The 22,978-nt window shown below is 48.3% G+C and overlaps 1 protein-coding gene across 2 annotated transcripts in view; it reads left to right on the top strand.

Moving 5' to 3' along the window:
* IFNAR1 (interferon alpha and beta receptor subunit 1) overlaps positions 1 to 22,978 on the top strand; it is a 342,571-nt gene that overhangs the window by 272,799 nt on the left and 46,794 nt on the right. For both annotated transcript variants that reach the window (XM_069636295.1, XM_069636294.1), the window contains exon 9: positions 16,471 to 16,618. In XM_069636295.1, coding sequence (XP_069492396.1) covers positions 16,471 to 16,618 — 148 coding nt within the window. The remainder of the gene's footprint in view (positions 1 to 16,470; positions 16,619 to 22,978) is intronic.

Below are 22,978 nucleotides of genomic sequence, written 5' to 3'. Positions count from 1 at the left end.
GATCCAGGAGTCAACTGTAGGTACTGGTGTAGATTGAGGAAGAACAGAAGGCAGGACCGACGAATGAAATCCCTGACTGCAATAAAAAGGGGCTGATTTTAAGTGCTGAATGGTCAGAATTATTGTAAGCGAATTCCGCCACGGGTATCAGGAGCGATCAGTCATCCTGGACCCTGGTGGCGAAGCATCAAAGATACTGTTCCAGGGTTTGATTGACACGTTCTGTGATTCCGTTGGTTTGAGGGTGGTAACCTGACGACAGGGCACATTGGATCCCTAAGCATTGACAGAGATGTTTCCAGAATTGTGAGATGTATTGAGGTCCGCGATCCGAAATGATCTTGGAAGGGAGTCCATGCAAACGGAATATGTGTTCCAGGAAGATTCCTGCTAGTTCAGAAGAGGATGGTAATTTATGCAGGGGTGTAAAATGAGCCATATGAGTGAACAAGTCTATGGTAACCATGATGGTGGTATACCCACCGGAAGGTGGCAGTTCCACAATGAAGTCCGTAGCGATAATCTCCCAAGGCCTAGTTGGCAATGTAGGTTGTAGTAGAAGGCCCGCTGGTTTTTTGTTATTGTGTTTATTTTGGCTGCAGACAACACAGGTTTGAATGTACTGCTGTACGTCGGGTCTCATCGTAGGCCACCAGAATTTCCTTTGTATCAGATGGAGGGTATTGGTGACACCACGATGTCCGGAGTGTAGGGTATCGTGACAGAGATTCATTATTCTCTGTCGTAGTCTTTTTGTAGGGATGACCAACACATTGGGCCTCATTACAAATCGCCCGGTATGGAAACAACGGTGGCCGTAAACCTGCCGCCACCGTTGTTTCCATGCCGGGCGATCACAACTCCTGCAGGCGGGAGGTGATGTTCCCGCCAGGTCTGACCTGGCGGGTTTAACACCGCCCGCCTGCAGGCGGACGAGGAAACACCGGCAGCATTACGAGATGCTGCCGGTGTTTCCATGATCCCCATTCCCATCGAGTCCCATAGGACTCGATGGGAATGGGGATTAACACCATTCCGCCTCCGTGATTCCCGGAAAACTGGGGTTGTAATGCCCCAGTAATTCCGGGAATCACGGAGGCGGAATGGTAATACGAGTCCGGCGGTAACCAGGCGGTTTTACCACCGCGGTTACCGCCGGACTCATAATGAGGCCCATTGTCTTTGAACAAATAACCTTCCCGGACCTTTACATTCCAAAGATTTCTTTTGGATTTGTCCTTCCACAGATCAGAGGATTGGGTTTGGGCTTGGATTTCTTCGAGGAGGTTGACTTCCTGGGCCACAAAGATCGTGGGGGAAAACATCTGAGGATATGCCTTGTCTTCAGTGGGCTCGTAGTCAGGTCGTCGAGATAAGGCATCGGCAATCATGTTTTGTGATCCAGGAACATGAGTGATATGGAATTGGTACTGGGCGAAGAAATATGCCCAACGCGCCTGACGACTGTTCCTACACTCCAAAGACTGTAGAATCTGGAGGTTCCGGTGGTCCGTATGGACCTGAACTGGATGTTTAGCTCCCAGAAGTAGATGTCGCCATTCAGTGAAGGCTTGGCGAATGGCTAACCATTCTTTTTCCAGGACTGAATAATGTGTTTCACTAGGAGTCAGTGTTCGTGAGAGGTAAGCAATTGGGTGTTCCAGTTTATCTCCTAATTCTTGTTTCAGGACTGCGCCAATAGCATAATTTGAAGCGTCCATTTCTACCAGGAAAGGACGGCTAGTATCGGGTTGAGCCAAGATAGGAGCTTGCGTAAACTCTGCCTTTAAACGCTGGAACGCCATATCTTGTGGTGTTGACCAGAGGAAAGGAGTGTCTTTCTTCAGGAGAGCAACAATCGGCTGTACTATCTCAGAGAAATTAGATATTAATTTCCGGTAGAAATTGGCAAGTCCCAGGAAAGATTAAATGTGTTTCACGGAAGTAGGAGCAGGCCAGGTCAATATGGCTTTTACCTTTGAAGGGTCCATACCAATTCCTTCTGGGGTAAGAATAAACCCTAGGTAAAGAACGGAGGTCACATGAAACAAGCATTTTTCAGGTTTGGCCAGGAGTTTATGATCTCGGATTCTCTGCAAAACTGCCTTCACGTGCTCTTCATGTTGTATAGGATCCTTGGAGAAGATCAGTATGTCATCCAGATATACAATAACAAAGAGAAACAGCATGTCAGAAAACACCCTATCCATAAAGCGTTGTAAAATTGCCGGGGCGTTAGCCAATCCGAAGGGCATGACTAGATACTCAAAATGGCCAAAGGGTGTTCTGAAGGCGGTTTTCCATTCGTCCCCTTCCCTGACACGGATCAAATGATAGGCGCCCCTGAGATCCAACTTGGTGAATATCACTGCGCCTCTCACGGCTTCCAGGATATCCGGAATCAGGGGTAACGGGTACCGATCCTTGAGGGTGCATTGATTTAGCCCGCGATAATCAAGGCAGGGTCTGAGTTCCTTGGTATCCTTCTTGGGAACAAAAAATAGAGAAGCACCAACAGGAGATTTCGAAGGTCTTATGGTGCCATTTTCAAGGTTGGTATCCCAAGTATTCTCTTAGGGCCTTCTTCTCGGGTTCGGAAAGAATGAACATCCTGCCGAAGGGAATCACTGCAGAGGGTTCCGTATCTATTGCGCAGTCTTCAGGTCTGTGTGGGGGTAAGGCCTGGACAGTGGCAGTCGAAAACGCATCAGCATATGCTTGGTAGGCTTCAGGAACTTGTGTGACATTGGATACCATTAGTGGTGTCTGTTGTTCCTTTGTTGGTTCCTTTGGGTGTGTTAATGGAGGTTCTAGGGATAGACAATGAGACATGCAAAACTCCCAGCCTAGAAATAGAGAACACGCAGACCAGTTGATTATATGGGTTGTGTTTCTGTAGCCAGGGCATGCCCAATGCCAAGGGGTAATGAGCTGACTTAATAATGTCAAACCTGATCAGCTCTTGATGGTGATTTATTGAAAGCTAGACCTCCTTGGTCTGTAGGCTTATGGGCCCTGATGTGAGGGGTCTTCCGTCGATAGCCTCCACAGGTTGCATGGTGCTTCGTTATTCGTAGGGAATCTGATGTTTAGCAACCCACTCATGATCGATGAATATTCCCATAGCTCCGCAGTCTACCAGGGCCAAAATGGAATAGTTTGTATTCTTGGATGGTGAAAAAAAGGCCTGTAGTACCACCAGACTGTTTTGTCCAGGAGAGTTCAAGGATGGAATGGATGTGGAGCAGACATCTCTTTCCCGAAGCTCTGCTCCATCTAGGAACGGGAGCTGGCGTTTCCCGAACGCCGAGGGGGTGCTAAAGGACATTCCCTAACCAAATGCTTATCTGAGGCGCAGTACATGCACAAGCCCGTATGAATTCTCCTCATTCTCTCTTGTGGTGATATGGGTCCACGAAAGGCCCCAATCTGCATGGGCTCGGATTCTGAGACTGGGCTTGGGTTGATTTCCGGTCTGGGGGTACCCTCAAATGATACCTTGGAAGGTTTTCCCCTGGATTTTTTCTTTTCTGACTTCCTTTCCTGGATATGGAAGTCAATCTGCATGGCAAGATCCATTAATGCCTGGAATAAGCTTGGCCGTGCCACTCTGGCCAGCTCATCCTTATTTTCTTTGTTCAATCCTCTCCTGAACAGGGTAAAACTCGCCTCAGTGGACCAGTCAGGTTGCTTTGCCAGTTGTTTAAATCGGGTCACATACGTGAGCATATCCTGGGCCCCTTGCTGAAAGTCTAACAAGCGTTCTTGTGCGCTGTAGACCTGCTCAGGGCGGTCAAACATGTCTTTTAGGATCCGTATAAACCCATCATAATCGTCCAAGAGGGCATCACTAGAGTTAACGAGGGGAGTGGCCCAAGTCAAGGCATTCCCGGAAAGGTGAGAGATTATAAAACCCACCTTGGCCCTGGGGGTCGCAAAATAGTAAGGCTTGAAGGTAAAGTGAACCAAGCACGAATCCAGGAATGCACGAAGGGTCTTTGCTGAGCCGTCGTATTTATCCACGACTCCGCCCAGTATAACACACTTTTGTAGCAGAATCCCAGGATAGGACAATTGTTTGAGAGCGGCGTTCTCTGCTTTCAGATTCTGTACCTCGGTTGATAGTTCCTGCATACGACGCATCAAGTCTTGCATGGCAGCCTCCATGTCGATATCGCTTTCGATTGGCTGCCAAGGAGTTCCCCCCTTCTCACCTCAATCTGTTCTTTACCAGCGTCCTTGGATGCTGCCTTCTTTCGGATGGAACGGGAAAGGAGAAGAATCGTGAGATACGGAGCACACGTCTGGTCGCTACTTCGTAATAGCATTGAGACGCGTGGAGCCGCGTAAGGCGTGGTCTAGAAATAGAGAAAGGTTACGTCCAACGCATGGAGCGAGAAGGGAATGCGTTGGACGGCCATATTGGAAGTATTAATGTGTATAAGCCCGTTGTGACAGGGACCAAGAGCCCCAAAAGGGGCGCACCCTGCGATTCATGACACTTGTTCTTTGGCCATTTTGTTCTTTGACCTTCCTGCCTTCTCGGGTCAGGAATTCCCTTTTATGGTCATGCATTTGTATTTGCATGACCATAAAAGCAGAGGTTTTCACAGGCTTGTGAATGCCATGTCTCTTTGGACTCAGGAAGTGGGCTGGGACTGTCTAGTCCTAATCCACATACTGGTGCCAGTATGTCTAGTGTGCATACATGAGTCCGCCTCACATTGCTCCCTGATTGAAGCACTGCTGGGCTGCATGTGTGGGCCAGATGTGGAGGGCTGAGTCTGATTACTCACCTGAGTTAGGGATAAGAAGAGAAGTCCTGCAGGCAATCCACAGATCAGAAAAGGAGCGAAGTATCCTGTGTAGCTGTGCAGACAACGGAAGACCTGAGGACGAATCCTGAAAAGGCCTGGTGACCATTCTTGGTACTGTCCCATTGAAGCCTTGCTGGACTACCTGATCTCAGAAGAACATTGCTGGTGCTTGGACCCTTTGGACTGGTGGGGCCAGCTATTCTCAACACCTTGTCATGATCCTTTAGTCTGGAGCCTTCCGAAGCGTCCCATGATCGCCCAGTGAACTGCCAAGCCCTGTTTTGGGCTACTGTGCTAGAAGCGTCGCCATTCCACGTTTTTGCCCGGAACTTCTGTGGTCTAGCTAGTCCTACAAGCTGCCTTCCTGCCAAGTTTCAGCGTCCCACCATTGACTTGTCCTGTTCTGGAAGACTTCCTTTGTTCGCGACTACTAAGACGCCTGCTGTCACCCGTGAGCGGTGACTGTTGCTGGAACCAGCCACCCCCCATCTGGTAGTGTCCTGAAGAGCCCTGCATCATGCCTGCTGCATTACTACACTGGAAAGGGTTACACTCTACTCATGGACCCAAGCAGAACCTTGCTTGCACCCGCAGCTCCTGGGCATCTTCTACTGGATCCAATGTTGGGAAAACCTACCTCCAGGGACTCCCACCTTCTTTGGACCTGCAAAGTCCTTGGGGAAAAATCTGAGTAAGGGTGTTGAGTAGTCGCAATACACTGGTGCCCCTATCTCCTCCATTTTAAAGTTTGTGAAGAACTTTGATTTTTACTCCATTCCATTGCTTTTTAACATCTGTTGCAAAACCTTGTACTCACCTGTAAATCCCTTTCAGCCACTTCTGGATGATCTTTACACCCACAGGAACACTTACTAACTTTTTACAAATTTTCTTTGTGAACTTTTGGGCACAAGACCCCATTCAATTTAGGGTTGGACTTACAAAGTTAGGGCACCCATTCCTGTGGACTGTTCATACAATTGCCCATCTACTTACCTTTCCTTCCAGGTACTTAGTGAACTGTATGCATTGTATTAATCAACTGTGACTGTATATATGTTTTATATTTAGAGTGTTGCGTGATAATATTACCTGCTTGATTCATTTTTATAGGTTGTTTTTTGGCCAATAATGAATTGAGTATTTTTGTACTTACCGTCTAAAGTGTGATCATTGTATATTTCACTGTGTGGACTAATTGTGGACGCCTGACTCCACTCCCCTCTCCATCAGGAAAGAACTATTTGATATAGACCATATGGTTGCAGGATTTCTTCTCTAACCTGCATATATTGCATCAAGACTTCCTCCCAAAGAACCTCAAAAACTCTGTGCTCATCTCTGGCAGAACCTTTCATTCTTTCCAGATGGTGAAAGAGATGCAGATGGCTACATGGCTGAATGCAAAGAGTGCCTTGAGGTTTGACATCCGATTCACCCTATCAGACCGTAGAATATCTAGAAGCCGAAAATGCGCAGTTGAAGTCTAGTGTAGTTCTGGTCTGAATTAACCCTCCCAAAGTTTGGTAGCATTTATCTACTTGTATTTAAGCAATAAACCCCAGCGAGCGGGGACTTTAATGGTCAGTTAGAAGGACGAATGAATGAGGGCTTTTACGTTAGTCCTGGCATTACCTGCCCCAGTAAAGCCCACCGACTGGAGGAGTTTATTGCTAATAGTATCCCAGGATTTTGTATGGGATGCTAATAGTTTTTTTTTAAGTTGAGAAACGGCACATTGCCATTTCTTAATTTAAAACCTCAAGCCAAGATGGACACCATGGATCAGGGAGAAGGGAACTACATGTAGTTCCTTCTCTCTTTCCATGGCAGCCATTGGCGTGACAGAGATGTGCCGGGAACACTGAGTGTTACCTGTGCCTTTGAGAGACAGAGGAGCGCAAGGTAAGTGGGGCTCGGGTGGGGGGGATATGGAAATTGGGTTGGGGGAAGTAGGGGAAAGTAGGAGAAAGGGGCTGCACTTACCTTAATTCCTGGCTGGCAGGGAACATGGCTGCCTCCCACTTACCGTTCCGACCCTCCTAATTGGCTGGGGTGGTGGTAATAATGTTGGAATGCTTGAAATAGATTGGATGAGCAGGTGCTAAAAGCAGCTTCTGGGTATCCTGCTGCCCTCCTGCGAGCAGGAGCTCCCTCTAGGGAACGACGAGCTAGTACATAGCGTGCCACAATCGAACCTCCACAGCAGAGCAGTGGACTTTGTGTCCATTATATATGACCCGTAGTGAATTCAATATCTTCTGAATGCGCCCTGATAGTCCTTTATACACATTTCCAAGGCCAGAGAGTGAATGCAACGGGTGGCCTGAGGAGTCAACATCTGCCCCTGGTGGCAGTTGTCATTTATATCTAGGTGTTAGGCAGAATTGCATGCAGTACCCTCTGGGACCACCACATACAGTTAGGACTACAATTAGGACTACAGGTGTAAGCAATAACCAAACTTTGGTATAAGTCTGTACTGCACAGTTTGTGCTAGCGAGCTGAGCAGCCAGGCTTATCTCAAGAGGGAATGTGAGCAGTACAAGAGGTTACACAGAGGTTTTGCAATCACAGTGGTTCAAACAGACACTTACACTCAAGGTTTCTTGGTAAAACACTTATTAATTTATTACACAATAATTTAGAAGACATTCACTAGAAGGAGGCAACTTAATTTTATACACAAACACACTTCAATAGCAAACCAATACGTTTCTGAACAAATTAGGCTCCCCTGAAATAGGAGCAAAATAGCATGTGTTACTTTCAATGGGAGTAAAAAGGCACAAGTTAGCAGAATAGATCACAAATACTTTCTTAGGAAGTGCAAATGGTTATAGTTCACTAGAGGACTCGATTCAGTTCTATAGGCCTAGGCCTAGGCCAAAGTCAATGGACTAGTGTCTTGGATAGGAAAGAGCAGTTCTTGAAGTAAACGGATAAGTCTTTGCCAAAGTTCTCAAAAGTAGTTTGTACGAAAAAGAATCATATGTTGGGGCTGATTAGGCATGCAAGTTGGGAAAGTTCCACGAACTTTCACCGCGAGAGAAGCGTTCTCCATCGGGTTGGCACCGTACCTTAGTATGAAGCAAAAGATGCAGCTGAAGACGTTGGTTCCTGGCAGTTCCTGCATATCTCACTGTTCTTGAGGCTCAGTCGTGGGGACAAGAGGGAAGACGTCGGGGGGGACTCCTGTACTGCACAGGATCGTCGGAAAATGCTGACAGAATGGAGTTACTTCAGTTTGAGTAGCTGTTCATCAAGCACACAAGCTGGTGTCCTTCCCCCTGGTTAATCCTAACCAGCTCCGAGAATGGTATCCAGGTGGCTTACGAGTTGATTGGTCCCACCAACTCAAAGGAAGAAGTCGTCCTTGAAGGGGCTTCTCTGTCGAGGGAAACTTGGCAATTCGGACCTGCAGTAGGGCTTCACCGGGCAAACCCAATGGTCCAGGAGTTGCAGCAGCCGTCCTCTTCCAGCTCGTCTTTTGTTCTTTCGTTGCAGTGGTCGACTCTGCTTTCCAGTCCAAGAGACTCGCCTTTTAAACAGTTTTCTCTCATTCATTCCAGCCTAGCTGCCACTCACCCAGCAGGGTGGCTGTCCTTGCCGGACAGTCAGCCAGCCAATCACGCCAGAGTGCATTTGTGTCTCCTAGGAGACTAAGCACAGGGAGTTTCGGGCACCTCCCTCACTTCCTGCCCACCTCAGACACTCAGACGTCCTGAAGCACGCCAAAGAAATGGAAACAAAGGGACCAAACCTAGTTTGGCGCGCAGAGATAAACACTAGAAGGACCTTTCCAAAAAGAAATGGCAAAAAAAGAAGACCGAGACCCGTTTAAACAAAGGGGTTAAAGGCGCCATCTTGAAAAACATGGCTCCCGCTATTTTTAGCTACCGGTGTTCGCGGTCGGGAAAAATCATGGTAGTTTGTTGTTAAACCACTGCCACCAGCCATTTCGATAGAAAAGGGTAGCATTTGACTTTCGAGGGGATTGGGTCCTCCGACGTATTCCATATCTATGACATGTAATCACCACAGCTGTGCTGCTTCGGAAACTTTTTCGGCGTCTGCGTCCTGCGTCGATGACGTCGATGCGCCGCCGTCGAGGACCTCCTCCGACGTCCGACGTCATCCGATGTGATAAGTAGGACGCACGACGCCAGTAGCCTCAGTTCCGTTTTTTCCGCGAACGTGTTGCTTCGTGTTTCTCGGTTCTAGCCTCGACTCATTGGAGTTCTGTTCTTTCCGGTTCTTCGAACCTGTTCGTTTGTGATATATTCCTTCGACGATGTCTTCCACTTCGTCTTCAACCCCGCGTCCGGGCTTCAAGAAGTGCGGGGAGTGTGGGTCCAAGATGTCGGTGACTGACTCGCACGATGCCTGCCTCTGGTGCCTCGGGGAGGCCCACGACACGGATGACTGTGTCGACTGCCTGTCGCTCACGTCCAAGGCCTTACGCGAACGTAAGAAGAAATTGTCGGTAGGTCGGGTGTCCAAGCCCCGGAAGTCGAAGTCGGCGGGGCTTTCGACGGATGATTCGAGGGGTGACTCTCCGCGTCATCGTCGGAAGTCTCGTCGGTCTTCTTCTAGGAGTCGGTCTCGCCACTCCTCAGCCTCTTCGAGGCATTCTCGGAAGCGCCGACACCGGTCGCCTTCCAGGTCCTCTTCAGAGGACTCTGCCCGGCACGTCGGTTACCCCACCAGCCGTGCGACGCCGGAGGAATGGGCTTCCTTCGGGAAGAAGATGTTGGCGATTCTTGAGTCGCAGGGTACTCAACCGTCCGCGCCCCCGAGTGGGGTCGGTCGTGAGAGGTCGAGAGCCACCGCTCGCAAGAGTGGTCGGCGTGAGTCACGGGAGAGGTCCCGTTCGGACAAGGGGGCTCGTTCTCGCCGTACCCGTTCCAGGTCCCGGTCCTCGACGCGATCGAGACCGTGTGCACCTGTGATGTCTTCGAGGAAGACATCGACGTCTGAGGCGTCGAGGGCGTCGACAGGCTTTCTCGAGGCTCCGGCTCCGAGGAAGTCGTCGAAGCCGTCGACGGTCAGGTCGTCGAGGGACACGCTCGGAGCTCCGGCTTCGAGGGCTGTGTCGACGCCGCCGATACTGGAGGCGCTGCATCTGACGTCGACGCCGATTTCCTCGACGTCGACGCCGATCCTCTCGGCGCCGTTGCCGGTTTTCTCGACGTCGGCGCCGATTCGCTCGACGCCATCGACGCCTTTCGTGTCGGAGGTGCCCCGTGTCTCGGGTGTTCCCCCTAGGAAGGCTCTGGTTAAGAGCAGGCACTCTCGGGTGCCTTTCCACCACTTGGATTATATTTCAGAGGCGGATGAGGATTCGGATGGCCTGGTTCCTAGTCAGGTGCCGGATGACATTGTCTCGGGCCATAGTCAATTTGACGATTTGAGGCAGTCGCTGCATGATGCCAGTGGACTGGACACCTCTCCGGAGGTGGAATTTGGTCGGCCTGAGCCTGGCTCCCATGCCGATTCCTCATACCGGCGCCTTATGGCTAGGGTGTCTGAGTATCTGGGATGGTCTGCTCCCCCAGGGGAGTTTGTGCAGGATGATCTGACGGACATCCTTGATGTTGGTCCCCCAACTGACCCGGTACTGCCGTTCCATATGGCTTTACAGCGTAGGGTGGCGGCGGCTTGGACTGCTCCGGAGAGTCTCCCGGCAGTGGGCAGATCCTTGTCGCGAAAATACCGTCCAGCCAGTGGCGACCCCTGCTACTTGACCAGGCACCCCACTCCGGAAAGTTTGGTGGTGCAGGCGGCCACGGCCCCGGCAAAGCAGGCGTCGTACCCTACCATCCCTCCTGATAGGGACGACAAACGTTTTGATGGCTGGGCGAAGAAGGTGTTTTCTTCTGGTGGTATGGCGCTTCAGGCGGCCAACTCCGTTTGTGCCTTGTCGCGTTTCACGCACACTCTGTGGAACTGTGTTGCGTTAGCGGCTGAACATATTCCCGAAGGGGTCGAACGGGATGGTTTCCTTGCTATGGTCCAGGATGGTAAGGATGCCATGTGTGAGTCCGTTCAGTCGGGTTTGGACTTAGCTGAATGCGTCAGTAGGTCCATGGCGGCGAGCACCGTGATACGCAGGTTTGCGTGGTTGCGGAAGTCGGGGTTTGCTCCTGATGTGCAGTCCCGGCTCCTCAACATGCCCTTTGATGGTGAACATCTTTTTGGCAGCAAGGCTGACGAGAGCCTTGAGAGGTTGCAGACCTCAAAAGCTGCAGCGAAGTCGTTGGGCGCTGCAGTTCGCCAACCTCCGCTTTTTCGTCCTAGGGGACAGCAGTGGAGGGGTGGCTCCTTTCGCTATTACTCGTCCTTTGGTAGAGCGAGAGGAGCTGGCAGTCAAAGGGGCCAACGCAGGGGTACCAGAGGTGGACGACAAGGTACCCGTGGTGCCAAGGCCGCTCGGGCAGTTGCCTCTTTGCCCTCAGGTAACGCCGCAGCCGCTCCTACTCAGTCATGAGGCCATGTACCATGGTTCGCCGGTTGGGGGAAGGCTGGCGCAGCATCTTGTAGAGTGGCGTGCCATTACTTCAGATGTGTGGGTTCTGGAGATCATAACCCACGGCTACTGTCTTCCCTTTCGGCACAGGCCTCGCGACAATCCACCGGGGAACCTCTCTTTGAAGTGTCCGGATCCGCTCCTTGCGCAGGAAATTCAAGCCCTGCTGGAGAAAGGCGCCATAGAACTGGTGCCTGTAGCGGAGAGGAACAAGGGATGGTATTCCCCTTATTTTTTGATTTCGAAGAAAGACGGGGGTTTGAGACCCATCATGGACTTGCGCGGTTTGAACAAACTCCTCAGGAAGGACAAGTTCAAGATGGTTACTCTCTCTCAAGTCCTCCAGGCCCTTCAGCTTCAGGACTGGTTGGTGTCACTCGACCTCAAGGATGCTTACTTCCATGTGCCGATCCATCCCAAGCACAAGAAGTACCTGAGGTTCGCGGTTGGCGACTCGCACTTTCAGTTTCGGGTCCTGCCGTTCGGTTTGACCTCCGCCCCGAGGGTTTTCACCAAGCTCATGGTGGTGGTGGCAGCGCATCTCAGGCAAGGGGGGATTCACGTCTACCCCTACCTGGACGATTGGTTGATCAGGGGGAGCTCTCCCGAGCAAGTCCTGGATCATCTGTCCGTCGCCTGCCACTCCCTTCACAGGCTGGGCTTCTCCCTCAATTTAAAGAAGTCCCATTTGACGCCAACACAGAGGCTCCAGTACATCGGAGCAGTGCTCGACACTTCCCTGGGGCAGTGTTTTCCTCCCCAGGTGAGGGCTCTTCACATTCAGCAGATGGTGCACAAGTTTCAGCATGCCCAGACGCTCCCGGCGTTCGAGTTCTTGAGGTTGCTCGGCCTCATGGCATCCTGCATTCTTCTGGTGCCAGAGGCTCGCCTGCGGATGAGATCTTTGCAGTGGGCACTCAAGACGCAATGGTCGCAGTCCTCCGGCAGGATGTCGGACCCGGTTCAGGTGCCGCCCTCGGTCGCCCGGGACCTTCTGTGGTGGGCTGTCGAAGGCAACTTGATGAAGGGGGCTCCGTTTTGGCTACCCTGGCCGGAGGTGACGATCGTGACGGATGCATCCCTCACGGGATGGGGAGCTCATGCCAACGGGCTGACAGTCAGCGGTCGTTGGTCTCCGTCGGAGTCCAGACTCCATATCAATCTGTTGGAGCTGAGGGCCGTCAGGCTAGCCCTGAAGGCTTTTCTGCCGACTGTGCGAGGAAAGGCTGTCCTGATCATGACGGACAACACTGTGGCCATGCACTACCTCAACAAAAAGGGGGGGGCAGGGTCACTTCCTCTGTGCAGGGAGGCGATGCAGCTCGAGTTCTGGGCCATCTGGCAGGAAGTTTCGATCTCGGCAGTTCATCTGGCCGGAGACGAAAACGTGACGGCGGACGCTCTGAGCAGGCAGAGCGCGATCTCTCACGAGTGGGAGTTGGCTCAGGAGATTCTCCTGGAGATCTTCGCCCTTTGGGGGACCCCTCAAGTGGATCTCTTCGCCTCCAGTGTCAACCGGAAGTGCGAGAGGTTTTGCTCGCGGGAATTTCCTCCGAAAGGAGCCTTAGGCGACGCGTTTGTGGTGGAGTGGTCATTCCCGCTGCTGTACGCGTTTCCTCCAGTCCCCGTCATCCTGCAAGTGCTGCGGAGGTTGCGGAAGTTCGGTTCCCGGATGATCCTCATTGCTCCGGCGTGGGCTCGGAGGACGTGGTACCCGGACCTTCTCGACTTGTCCATCTGCCCTCCACGTCGTCTTCCCTACCGAGACGATCTGCTCTCACGGGAGGGGGGTCAGGTTCTCCATCCAGAGGTCGGATCCCTCAACCTTCACGCTTGGCTTCTGAAAGGTTGAGGTATAAGGATTGGGACCTCCCTGAAGACGTGATGGAGGTGTTGCTTTCGGCCCGAAGGCCCGCAACTAAGTCTCTGTACCGTTGCCGTTGGCGTAAGTTCTGCGACTGGTGCAGAGTTCAGAATGTGGATCCTTTTGCATGTGACATCCCCATGGTTCTGTCCTTTTTGCTTTCTTTGGCCCACAGGGGCTTGCAAGTGGGTACCATTAAAGGTTACCTGGCGGCGCTGTCCATCTTTAAGCGCTCATCTGAAGAATGTTCTTACTTTAAATTCCCTTTAATTTCACAGTTTCTGAAAGGGCTCACTAATGTGTTCCCTCCGTCGCCTTTCCTGGTGCCCGGTTGGGATTTAAACCTTGTTCTTAGGTTTCTTATGGGTGCTCCGTTTGAGCCTTTACATTCTTGCCCTTTGAGGCTGTTGACTTTGAAAACTGCGTTTCTAGTTGCGGTTACTTCCGCTCGCAGAGTGAGTGAGTTACAGGCACTTTCTGTTAAGCCACCCTTCACTGTATTTCACAAGGACAGGGTTGTCCTTCGAGTTCGTCCTTCTTTTCTTCCAAAGGTAGTGACGGAATTTCATTTGGCCCAGAAGATTGTTCTTCCGGCTTTCTATCCTCCTCCGCATCCTGGTAAGGAAGAGGAGAGGCTCCATAGGCTTGATCCTAGGAGAGCAATGAGCTTTTATGTTTCTCGCATGTCCCGGGTCAGAGTGGACGATCAACTCTTTATTGGTTACGCTGGTAAGCGCTTGGGGCAAGCTGTGACGAAACAGACTTTGTCACGCTGGATTATTTTGGCCATCTCGGAGTGTTACCGCTTGGCGGGTAAGGACCCACCGGCTGGCTTGCGGGCCCATTCTACCAGGGGCGTGGCTGCATCTACTGCCCTGCAGAGGGGTGTTCCTATTCGCAACATCTGTGATGCTGCCACCTGGGCTTCAGTACATACATTTGTACGGCATTATTCCCTCGATTCCATCAGAGGGCAGGATCTGGCCTTTGGCAAGGCGGTCCTTTGCTCTGCTATTTGATTGGCTATTCTAAATTTTGTTTCTAAATTCTTTCCCTCCTCCTTGATTTGGTACTGCTTTGGGAGTCTGTCATAGATATGGAATACGTCGGAGGACCCAATCCCCTCGAAGAACAAGTTACTTTCTTACCTGGTAATGTTCTTTCGATGGGATGGTCCGACGACGTATTCCATATCGCTCCCACCCTGCCTTCCCCGCTGCAGAATTTCTGTTGCGATTGCAGCTTACGTTCCGCAAGGCTTTGTGTCGGACTGGCAGTTGACTATTGTCACACGTTCTGGGGGAAAAAACTACAACTGAGGCTACTGGCGTCGTGCGTCCTACTTATCACATCGGATGACGTCGGACGTCGGAGGAGGTCCTCGACGGCGGCGCATCGACGTCATCGACGCAGGACGCAGACGCCGAAAAAGTTTCCGAAGCAGCACAGCTGTGGTGATTACATGTCATAGATATGGAATACGTCGTCGGACCATCCCATCGAAAGAACGTTACCAGGTAAGAAAGTAACTTGTTCTTCTAGACACAGGTGATACTAGGTAACCCCCCCACCCCTCCAGCACTCTATAGGAAGATACTGTGTGCTGGGTCTAGGAATTTAAAAAGACTAGTAAAGTCAATTTAACTTTACATTCTCTGGAAACAGTAGTTTATCCCAGAGAAGGTATTTTAAACCTTTGGGAAATCTAAAAAGACATCTCTGTGTCACTGCACTGAGGGTGCTGTGCAACACACATGAAAAGATGCCTATGGAGTTATCTTAAAACTCCATAATCAAAGAACACAAGAGTAAAACGCACATCAAAATACATCAAAGAGTGGGGGAAAAAGGCTCGCACTCTTTCCAGGTAAAAAAATCAAGTCCTCAAAATCCAGCAAAGTTGCTGGGGGTCTCTAAGGTGAAGGGAATTAGCACATTTTTGAGAATTCTCCCTAACACTAGGCTGCATGCAGGAGCTTAAATTTGCCCGGTAATTTTGATCCCTGAAATATGCAAGCTAACCCGCTTCATTCTTTCATCATTGTCATTTCTGTGCCTGTTGAAAATAATATACATTGGGCCTCATTACAAGTCCGGCGGTAACCTGACGGTTTTTCCGGCTCGGTTACCGCCGGACTTGTATTACCATTCTGCCTCCGTGATTCCCGGAATTACCGGGGCATTACAGCCCCGGTGACCCGGGAATTCCAGAGGCGGAATTCGGTAAATCCCCATTCCCATTGAGTCCCATAGGACTCAATGGGAATGGGGACCATGGAAACGCCGGCACCATCTCGTGATGGTGCCGGTGTTTCCACGTCCACCTGCAGGCGGGCGGTGTTAAACCCGCCAGGTCAGACCTGGCGGGAATGACACCTCCGCCTGCAGGACTCGAGATCACCCGGTATGGAAACAACGGTGGCGGCGGGTTTACCGCCACCGTTATTTCCATACCGGGTGACTTGTAATGAGGCCCATTGAATTAACAAAGTAAAAATGCACCAGGATGTAGTGATATTTTATAAACTCATCAAAAAAGAGAAAGAATGTGGCTCACGATAGACCCTTATTCAGAACCGCCCCACCTCCCCTCAGCCCAGCTCACCTGATACCCGTGCACCCTACATGCTAACACTGGGTGCACATTGCTCCCTAAATGCTAACAACGGGTGTACAGTGCTCCCGTTGCTTCGCAGCTAGGTGTGTGCGTGCATATTTATAAATTACATACACCCGTATATACATACAAACACTATCCAGTCTGATTGTCTGACTTTAGTCTTTTACTCATGGGGCTTGTAGCTTATACTAACTTTTAGTTAGTACTTTCTCTGCGTCTTTTAAGAAAGACAAGTATACATGATGCAACATTATGCACCATTCCAAACTTTTAAAAATAAATATTTGTTCATGTTATTTGTCCGAATAAAATAAAATAGTGAGTTTTGTGGTTTTAGTGCTTCAAGTTTTTTTTCATGAATAAATAATTTGATATGATGTTTGAACTGGAAACTCAGTCTGTCTTCCTTTTCCTCTAGACAAACCCGCAGTGTAAAACGGAGCTTGCTGTAAAAAAATCAGCCTCGCTTTTTTTTCTTCATTAGCACTGATTATTTTTGCCCCTTCCACGTTATGAAATTGTTTTAATTTTTGCATTTTGCCCATTTTAGTAAATATGAACAGTTAGAACTGAATGCCACATTTGCTTTAGCCATGTCATCAAGTGCTCACTCTGCAACTCTTTTGACCTTTTGTTGCAGACAATGAACAAAAGTGGAGAGCAAACGTTTTTCACCTTCCCTGACTTGGACCCTCTCACTTTGTATTGCCTGAAAGTCCAAGCAATCGCGAAGGAAGAGAACAAAACCGGCCAATTTAGTGCTGTTCATTGCATCAAAACGGCCGCTGGTAAGAAGTGCAAATTGGGCAACATCTTGAAGTTTTTAATATCATGCACACTTGTATTTGCCATTACAGATGCTCACTTGTACCGTATTAATTTTTGCACCACACCCTACCGCATCTAACACCAAATGCATGATTCCTCCAGATGTTGCAAATGGACTGCTTCCATGGTGCAGGATTCCTCCAGATGTTGCGAATGGTCTGCGTCCATGGTGCGTGAATCCTCCAGATGTTACGAATAGACTGCGTCCATGGATGAAGGGAGGAGACAAGTGTCCTTTTAGAAGCCTTTTAAACTAATGTATCGAATTCAGTCTTGTAGTCTGAATGTTCAAGCCCGTGTTGCACGTGGCACACTACAGAATTCTCTGATTTTACATTTCTGTTACTGTTCTTCTTCTTAGCCGGAAGAACTTTCATATATGATTAGGTTATTTTCTCCAAGGAATACCTTCGGATTGCCTGGGCAACTTTATAGCAGTGTTTTGTCAAAATTCCACATGTTCCCATATTCATGGAAGTTTAAGTTGGCGTTCCCTTTTGAGACTGGTGGATAAATGTCTGTAGTCCATTTAGACAAATTCTGTGTCAGATATGTAGACATGTGTCAACATAATTCAAAACAAAAGATATTTAAAAAACAGAAAAGCATGCCAGTCTTAAGTGTGCTTTGCAGAATCCTAGTATTAGTGTGGAGGAAGTAGAGGAGGGCAGAGTGACATGGTTGCGTAACTTCCAGTTGCCAGCTGAAGGTGCTTTCTTTCATAATATCTGCAGAGCAAAGGTTGTTCGCACTGCGATGAATCCACATGATTGTCCTGCAAAAGTGATTGTCAGTTGCGGCTTTACATCGATAGACAATAGTTGTGGATGCTGTCCACTCACTGAAATATGTTGCTTATGAAGATGCTGTCTCAAGACCTGCTGGGTTTTAGAAATGAGCCCAGGTAGCAGCAACTCCTCAAAACCTTCAGGGGAAGGGAGGCGTGAAGAGTTTTGAATTGCTGACCGAAAAAGATGCTATGCTTTGGTGCACCTCTACATATCATGCCCAGAACAGTGCTTCCTTTACAGGAATTATTTTTTTGCGTAAGTAAGACTTTAAACAAGCCTTCAGAGTGAAATATATCCCTCCAAAGACCTTACTTCCCTTGTGGTCGCTTATAGATTTCAATCATCAATTGGTTTATTCAGCAGGACCTCATCTTTTACATCTTCACTGCCACCTCAAGTGAGATATACATCTGTATTACAGATCTGTGTACATCATTGATGACCACTGTTCAAGAACATGGTGCATCTGTGGTATTAGGGCCCTGGAGCATGAGGTGAGGGCAACGCTGAAGCGGACTCCCTTACCTGCAGCACAGATTGCAATGATTTGCCTGTCTCGAATCTGAACTCGGTACCGGGCTGTTGCCTGATGCCTATTCTTTCTAGTAGACACATCCATGCCTTGGTGGTACTTTAATCTCAGTTTCTGTAATATTTGATTTATTGACTTGCTTTCAGGCGTCTACAACTTTGTACCCAAATCAATCCTAAAGTGTCTGTTAGGGGATTTTTCCTAAAGTCCCACTTGGAGGTAAGACTTTAGTAAACTATCCCAGTGGTTTGTAGATCCCCAACTCCTAGTATCCGTCTAAACTACTCAGAGACCTTTGAAGAGTTGCAGAGCAGTCAGGCTTATCTTAAGAGAAAGATGTGAGCTGTAGGTAAGTACACTGAACCTAGCTAGTAATGCACTTCAAAGAAACACTTACACATTAATGTATATTAAAATACATTTTTATTATATTTACTCAAGATATACTTTCTAATACTCAGCACAATAAACCAAAACACTTAGGAATACTTTTCAAAGTCCAATGCTTAGTTTGTAGTTGCTCGCGTTTACATTTGTTACAGCTCATGACAGTAATGACAGTTCTATCGTATTATCGGTAATAACGCACACTCAGGAATCTCATCAGAAATATGGTAAAGACATTTACTCTGCACACACCTATAACATAGTGACTTTTGGGAAGGAAAGTTGTTGGTTAGTGCAACACTAGTAGTTCTTAAGGTTTTAGAGGCAGTTTCTTCACACGTCAAGTCTTTTAAATTCCAAAACACAACCCTAGCTAAAGGCAGTTCGGAGAGGGCTTAATATCTTGACAAGCAGCAGAATACGAAAGTTTCTGTGGATACTTTACAGTCTCTAGGACCCAATCAACAGTGGAGACCCTGTTAAAGGACTTGCTAAAGGGACATAAGCAGCAGCTTGAGTCGGAGGTAAGAGGGACACCTCTATGTGCATTCCAACGCTCTGGAGCAACTTCACAGATCAAGGTATGCAATACATTTCTCTCCACAGTACCTTAGGGTAGAAGAAAAGATTGTGGCTGGATTCTTCTCGATGTGGGGGCGCTGGACCCGACCTCCAGATTCCTTGGCCTGTGGCGATCAGGGCAATGGACAGGATCTCCCAGCAGCAGTCTTGAGAGAGGACCTCTGGCACGGCTTTCAGCAACTTTCTGGTCAATCTGCGGTTTTGGCACCTTTTCTGCAGCACCAACAAAGCATGCGATTCTCTGGGTCAATCTTCTTAGCGCCTCACAGTCCTATATTGTGCTGAATGGGTCTGGGCAAGTTGGATCAGATCTCCGGAGTGTCCTTGAGGGAGCAACAAAGACTTGGACGAGTTCGGCCTTTCCACAACGATGCACTCAGAATGGGCAACAGGTCCCCTGGTATTGTGATTCTGCATCTCTGGAAACTCACAGGACCTCGGGAGATGCCTTGTTTCAAACTTCGTCTTGGGACTGGTTGTTCCGACCAGTCAATGGGAAGGCATCGACCTCTTCGGAGTTCCTCTTTCACACAGAAAACTGTGTCAGGACAGCAGTGGTCGCTTCACTGTGTTGCAAAGGGTCTGCCGGCATCTCTGGTCGTCGTCTTCTTCAGTTACTTCAGCTTCTAGTGGTCGACTTGCTTTTCACTCCAGAAGCCTCACCTTTTATACAGTTCCATCACTCACTCCTGTGAGTAACCAGGCAAATTTGGCAAAGTTTTATACAACCAGATATGATCAGAATCTGATCATACACACACATTATTCTCTACCCTTCTATGTAACCACCTACATGATTTTATTCTAACCTATGTGGGCAAATGTTGATACATACTAGCGGAAGATAAAAACATTTGTTTCCAGACCTTTTTTTTCACATTTCTATTATCACACAACCATTTCAAGTAATTTTCTGAATGTGGTTCCTGTTTAATTATGTTTTTATTTTTTTATACTTATTTCAACTGTTCCTTTTTACAAACCTATGAATGTTTCAAATAATTTCTGTGTTGAAAATAAATATTCATAACTTTGAAGACATATCTGTATTTCTCTTGCTTTCCTTCTTGTTTGAGGACTCAATTTTTGAGCATCTGTACTGGTTTTCTCTAAACACTCATGACTAACACCTCCAAATAACTTGGTGAATACATGTGGAATTTTCCTTCTCTCTTGTTTGAATGCTGTTTATCGGCCCCCAAAAATCCACAATAGCACATTGGCACATCCCTACTTCTTCATGTACTAAGTAACCAGAAGGTGTCATCCCTTTTGGATCCAGCTCCTTGTGGTGGATCAGTGGGGGAGGATCACCTGGATGAGGGGTCATTGGGGTGTGTAAGTAGGACACCGGAGGGTGAGATGCGGTATCCCCTTTCCAATAACGCCTTTTTCCCCATTTTACCAGGAATTCAACCCCTGTCCCCTTTTCCGACACAAACTCTTTCTCACAGACAGTTCACTACTGTGAGCGACAACGGACTAGCACCAGAGCCGTATATCTTACATGTCCCAACACCATGAACATGCAAGGTCAGGCAATTACAGATTATTACACACACTTCCACACAGATAATATGCAGAGCCCGAAAGCACACTCTGAGTGAGGCAAACCACACAATGAAACAGCAGTTCCAAGATGGCAGTTTAATACAAGGTGAAGGACAGTGAGACCAGAGACAGTCTCAAGGAGGAAAGTACCAGTGACCTCTTAAGACTGTTACTTTCGTGAACCTTGGAAAGAAAGAAACTGAAGACCAGGAACAATGGCTGAGCAAACCTGCACAGTGTGGCAGAGGTACCCTGGGCTCTCTCATGTCGATAACTAAAGCAGGGAGGAGAGATTGCCGCCTTGGTACTGTCCTTGGCTCCTACAACAAAGCAGCATCATAAAATAGAAAAAATATTACAGCCGGTCAGTCAGAGAGATCGATACCAAACCAGCTTGTGTTGTGAACTAAGGGTGCAAGCGGCAACATTGTACAAAGAGAACAGCGAGTGAGTGAGGCGTTTGCAAAGAGCAGCGCAGATATGAGTGAAAACCAAAAGGAGTAATTGAACGTTATAATTGAACTTTGGGGGCCAAGAAAAGATACCATGCACAGGGTGGTCCGGCGCCACATGGGTGCTCATTCAAAAGACTGTTAGGTTTCCAACTGATGCTGAGTCTGAGAAAAGGACTATAGAGATTGAAGTGGTCATGCAAGGGTTAAGCTAAATGAGTTAAAGAAAGGCATCTGAGCCTGCCTGAGGGGGATCTGGGTTGAACCGTGAGTCACCTTAGAAATCATTATCTGAACATATTTGGAAAGGGATCTGAGCCTGACTGAGGGGGATCCAGCATTGAACTTTTGTTTTGGAAAGGATCTGAGCCCAGCTCTGGGAGATCCAGGGTGAACACCCAGATTGAATACTGGAAAAGGAAATTAACGTTTTTGTTGTTTTTGTGTACTAGACCATCTGAGTCAAGAGACTTGCAAGAAGTAAAGAGACTTGGACAAAGAGGTCTTGAACTGTGAAAATGGAACTGTATCCTCATGCCAGAGTGTGTACTTTGCTCTAGTGAACCGCCTTGTCCTGTGCTGTACTGAAAACGTGGGGAAGGGAGGCCAACGGCCTGAACATCCTGACTAATCATTTTGTGAACACTTCTTTCTTTTTTATTAACATCACCCCACATTATTTGTACATTAGAATTAAGGATTGGCAATAGTTTTTTTTAGTATAAGCCCTTTTATGTTGACAAGACTCCTTGGGACTGCATTATCATTATTTGAGGTTCATAGCTTGCACCCATCTGTAGATTAAGGTTTAGATAGGCTTGTAGCTCACCCTTGTGAAGGTTCAATAAACACCCTTGAACTGTGGTCACTTGTGTCTGTCTTACTGTTGATACCATGCATTCCTTACACTTATTGGCAATCTTCCTCAGCAGTTGACATAAAGGGGTGTTTGGCTACCCAATCAGGACAGCCAGCCCCCCAGTGGGAGATGGTTCCATTCAGGCACTCTGGTGGACAAAGGACATGGGGGTGGAAAACTTTTCCCCCACTGCCTGCCCACCCAGGAACTCTGGAGCCTAGGCAGGGAAACCCATGGATTCCTGCCAAAGGGAAAACACATACACACAGGCCTCTTGCCCCCAAAAAGGTAGAAGATGGGCTGACAAAGAACAACTATGCTAGTAATGGCGAAAAAAGAAGGGAGCCCCCAAGTTGGTACTTAGGTGCCCCAATTGTGCACCACAGAGGCTATGGACATAGCCTGCGGTAGAACATTTACACAATAGTTGGTAGAACATGTGTACTGCCACAAGCCATAACTAGGAGATGGTTTATGTAACATAAATGTCACAGGAGCAGAGAGAAGGGGGATACTAAGTATCCCCTTGGCACTCCACAGAAGGTGGTGCGTGCCAATCTCTCTGACTATAAAGTTGTAGGAGAGATACTAAGTATCCATCAATCCTTAAGAACTGTAGTTACTCTAGCATATAGAAAATAATCTCAAAGGAGGACCCTGAGGGTCCCCGGCAAAACTGCCAATAAGGAGCTGTGCACTGCAATTGTAAAATACAGGTGCCTTTTAATAGTTATGTAGGAAAGATAGACTCCATAGGACAAGTAAAATACAAAGAATAGAGTTCAGAAAGACAGAGCCCATGGAAATGAATGAGTGGAAAAAGACTCCACTCATTCAGGATTAAAGAAAAAGGCCCAGATGTCCAGCAAAAAGTGCCGGGGGTCTCACTAGGAGAGGGGATGAAGCATACATATGTAGGTAGCTGATCTCTTTTCTGTATAAAAATGATAAATCTCCCTAACAGTCTCTAACTCGTAAGGCACTAATGAATGATAATAAACATATTATCTCATTCTCATAATGAAACCATTGGTAAAAGGGATTATTTAATGCTCGACTAGTTAGTTGACAGTGAAACTCCCAACAGCCCTTCTGGCGACTAGTAGTACCCCTGGAGGTGATATTTAAAATACTACAACTAGCACATGAGATCCCTCTGGCTGGTC

Source organism: Ambystoma mexicanum, chromosome 7p (genome assembly GCF_040938575.1).
Source record: "Ambystoma mexicanum isolate Mex_15411 chromosome 7p, UKY_AmexF1_1, whole genome shotgun sequence".
Taxonomy (NCBI): Eukaryota; Metazoa; Chordata; class Amphibia; order Caudata; family Ambystomatidae; genus Ambystoma; species Ambystoma mexicanum.
This window is presented reverse-complemented; position numbering and strand designations above follow the sequence as displayed.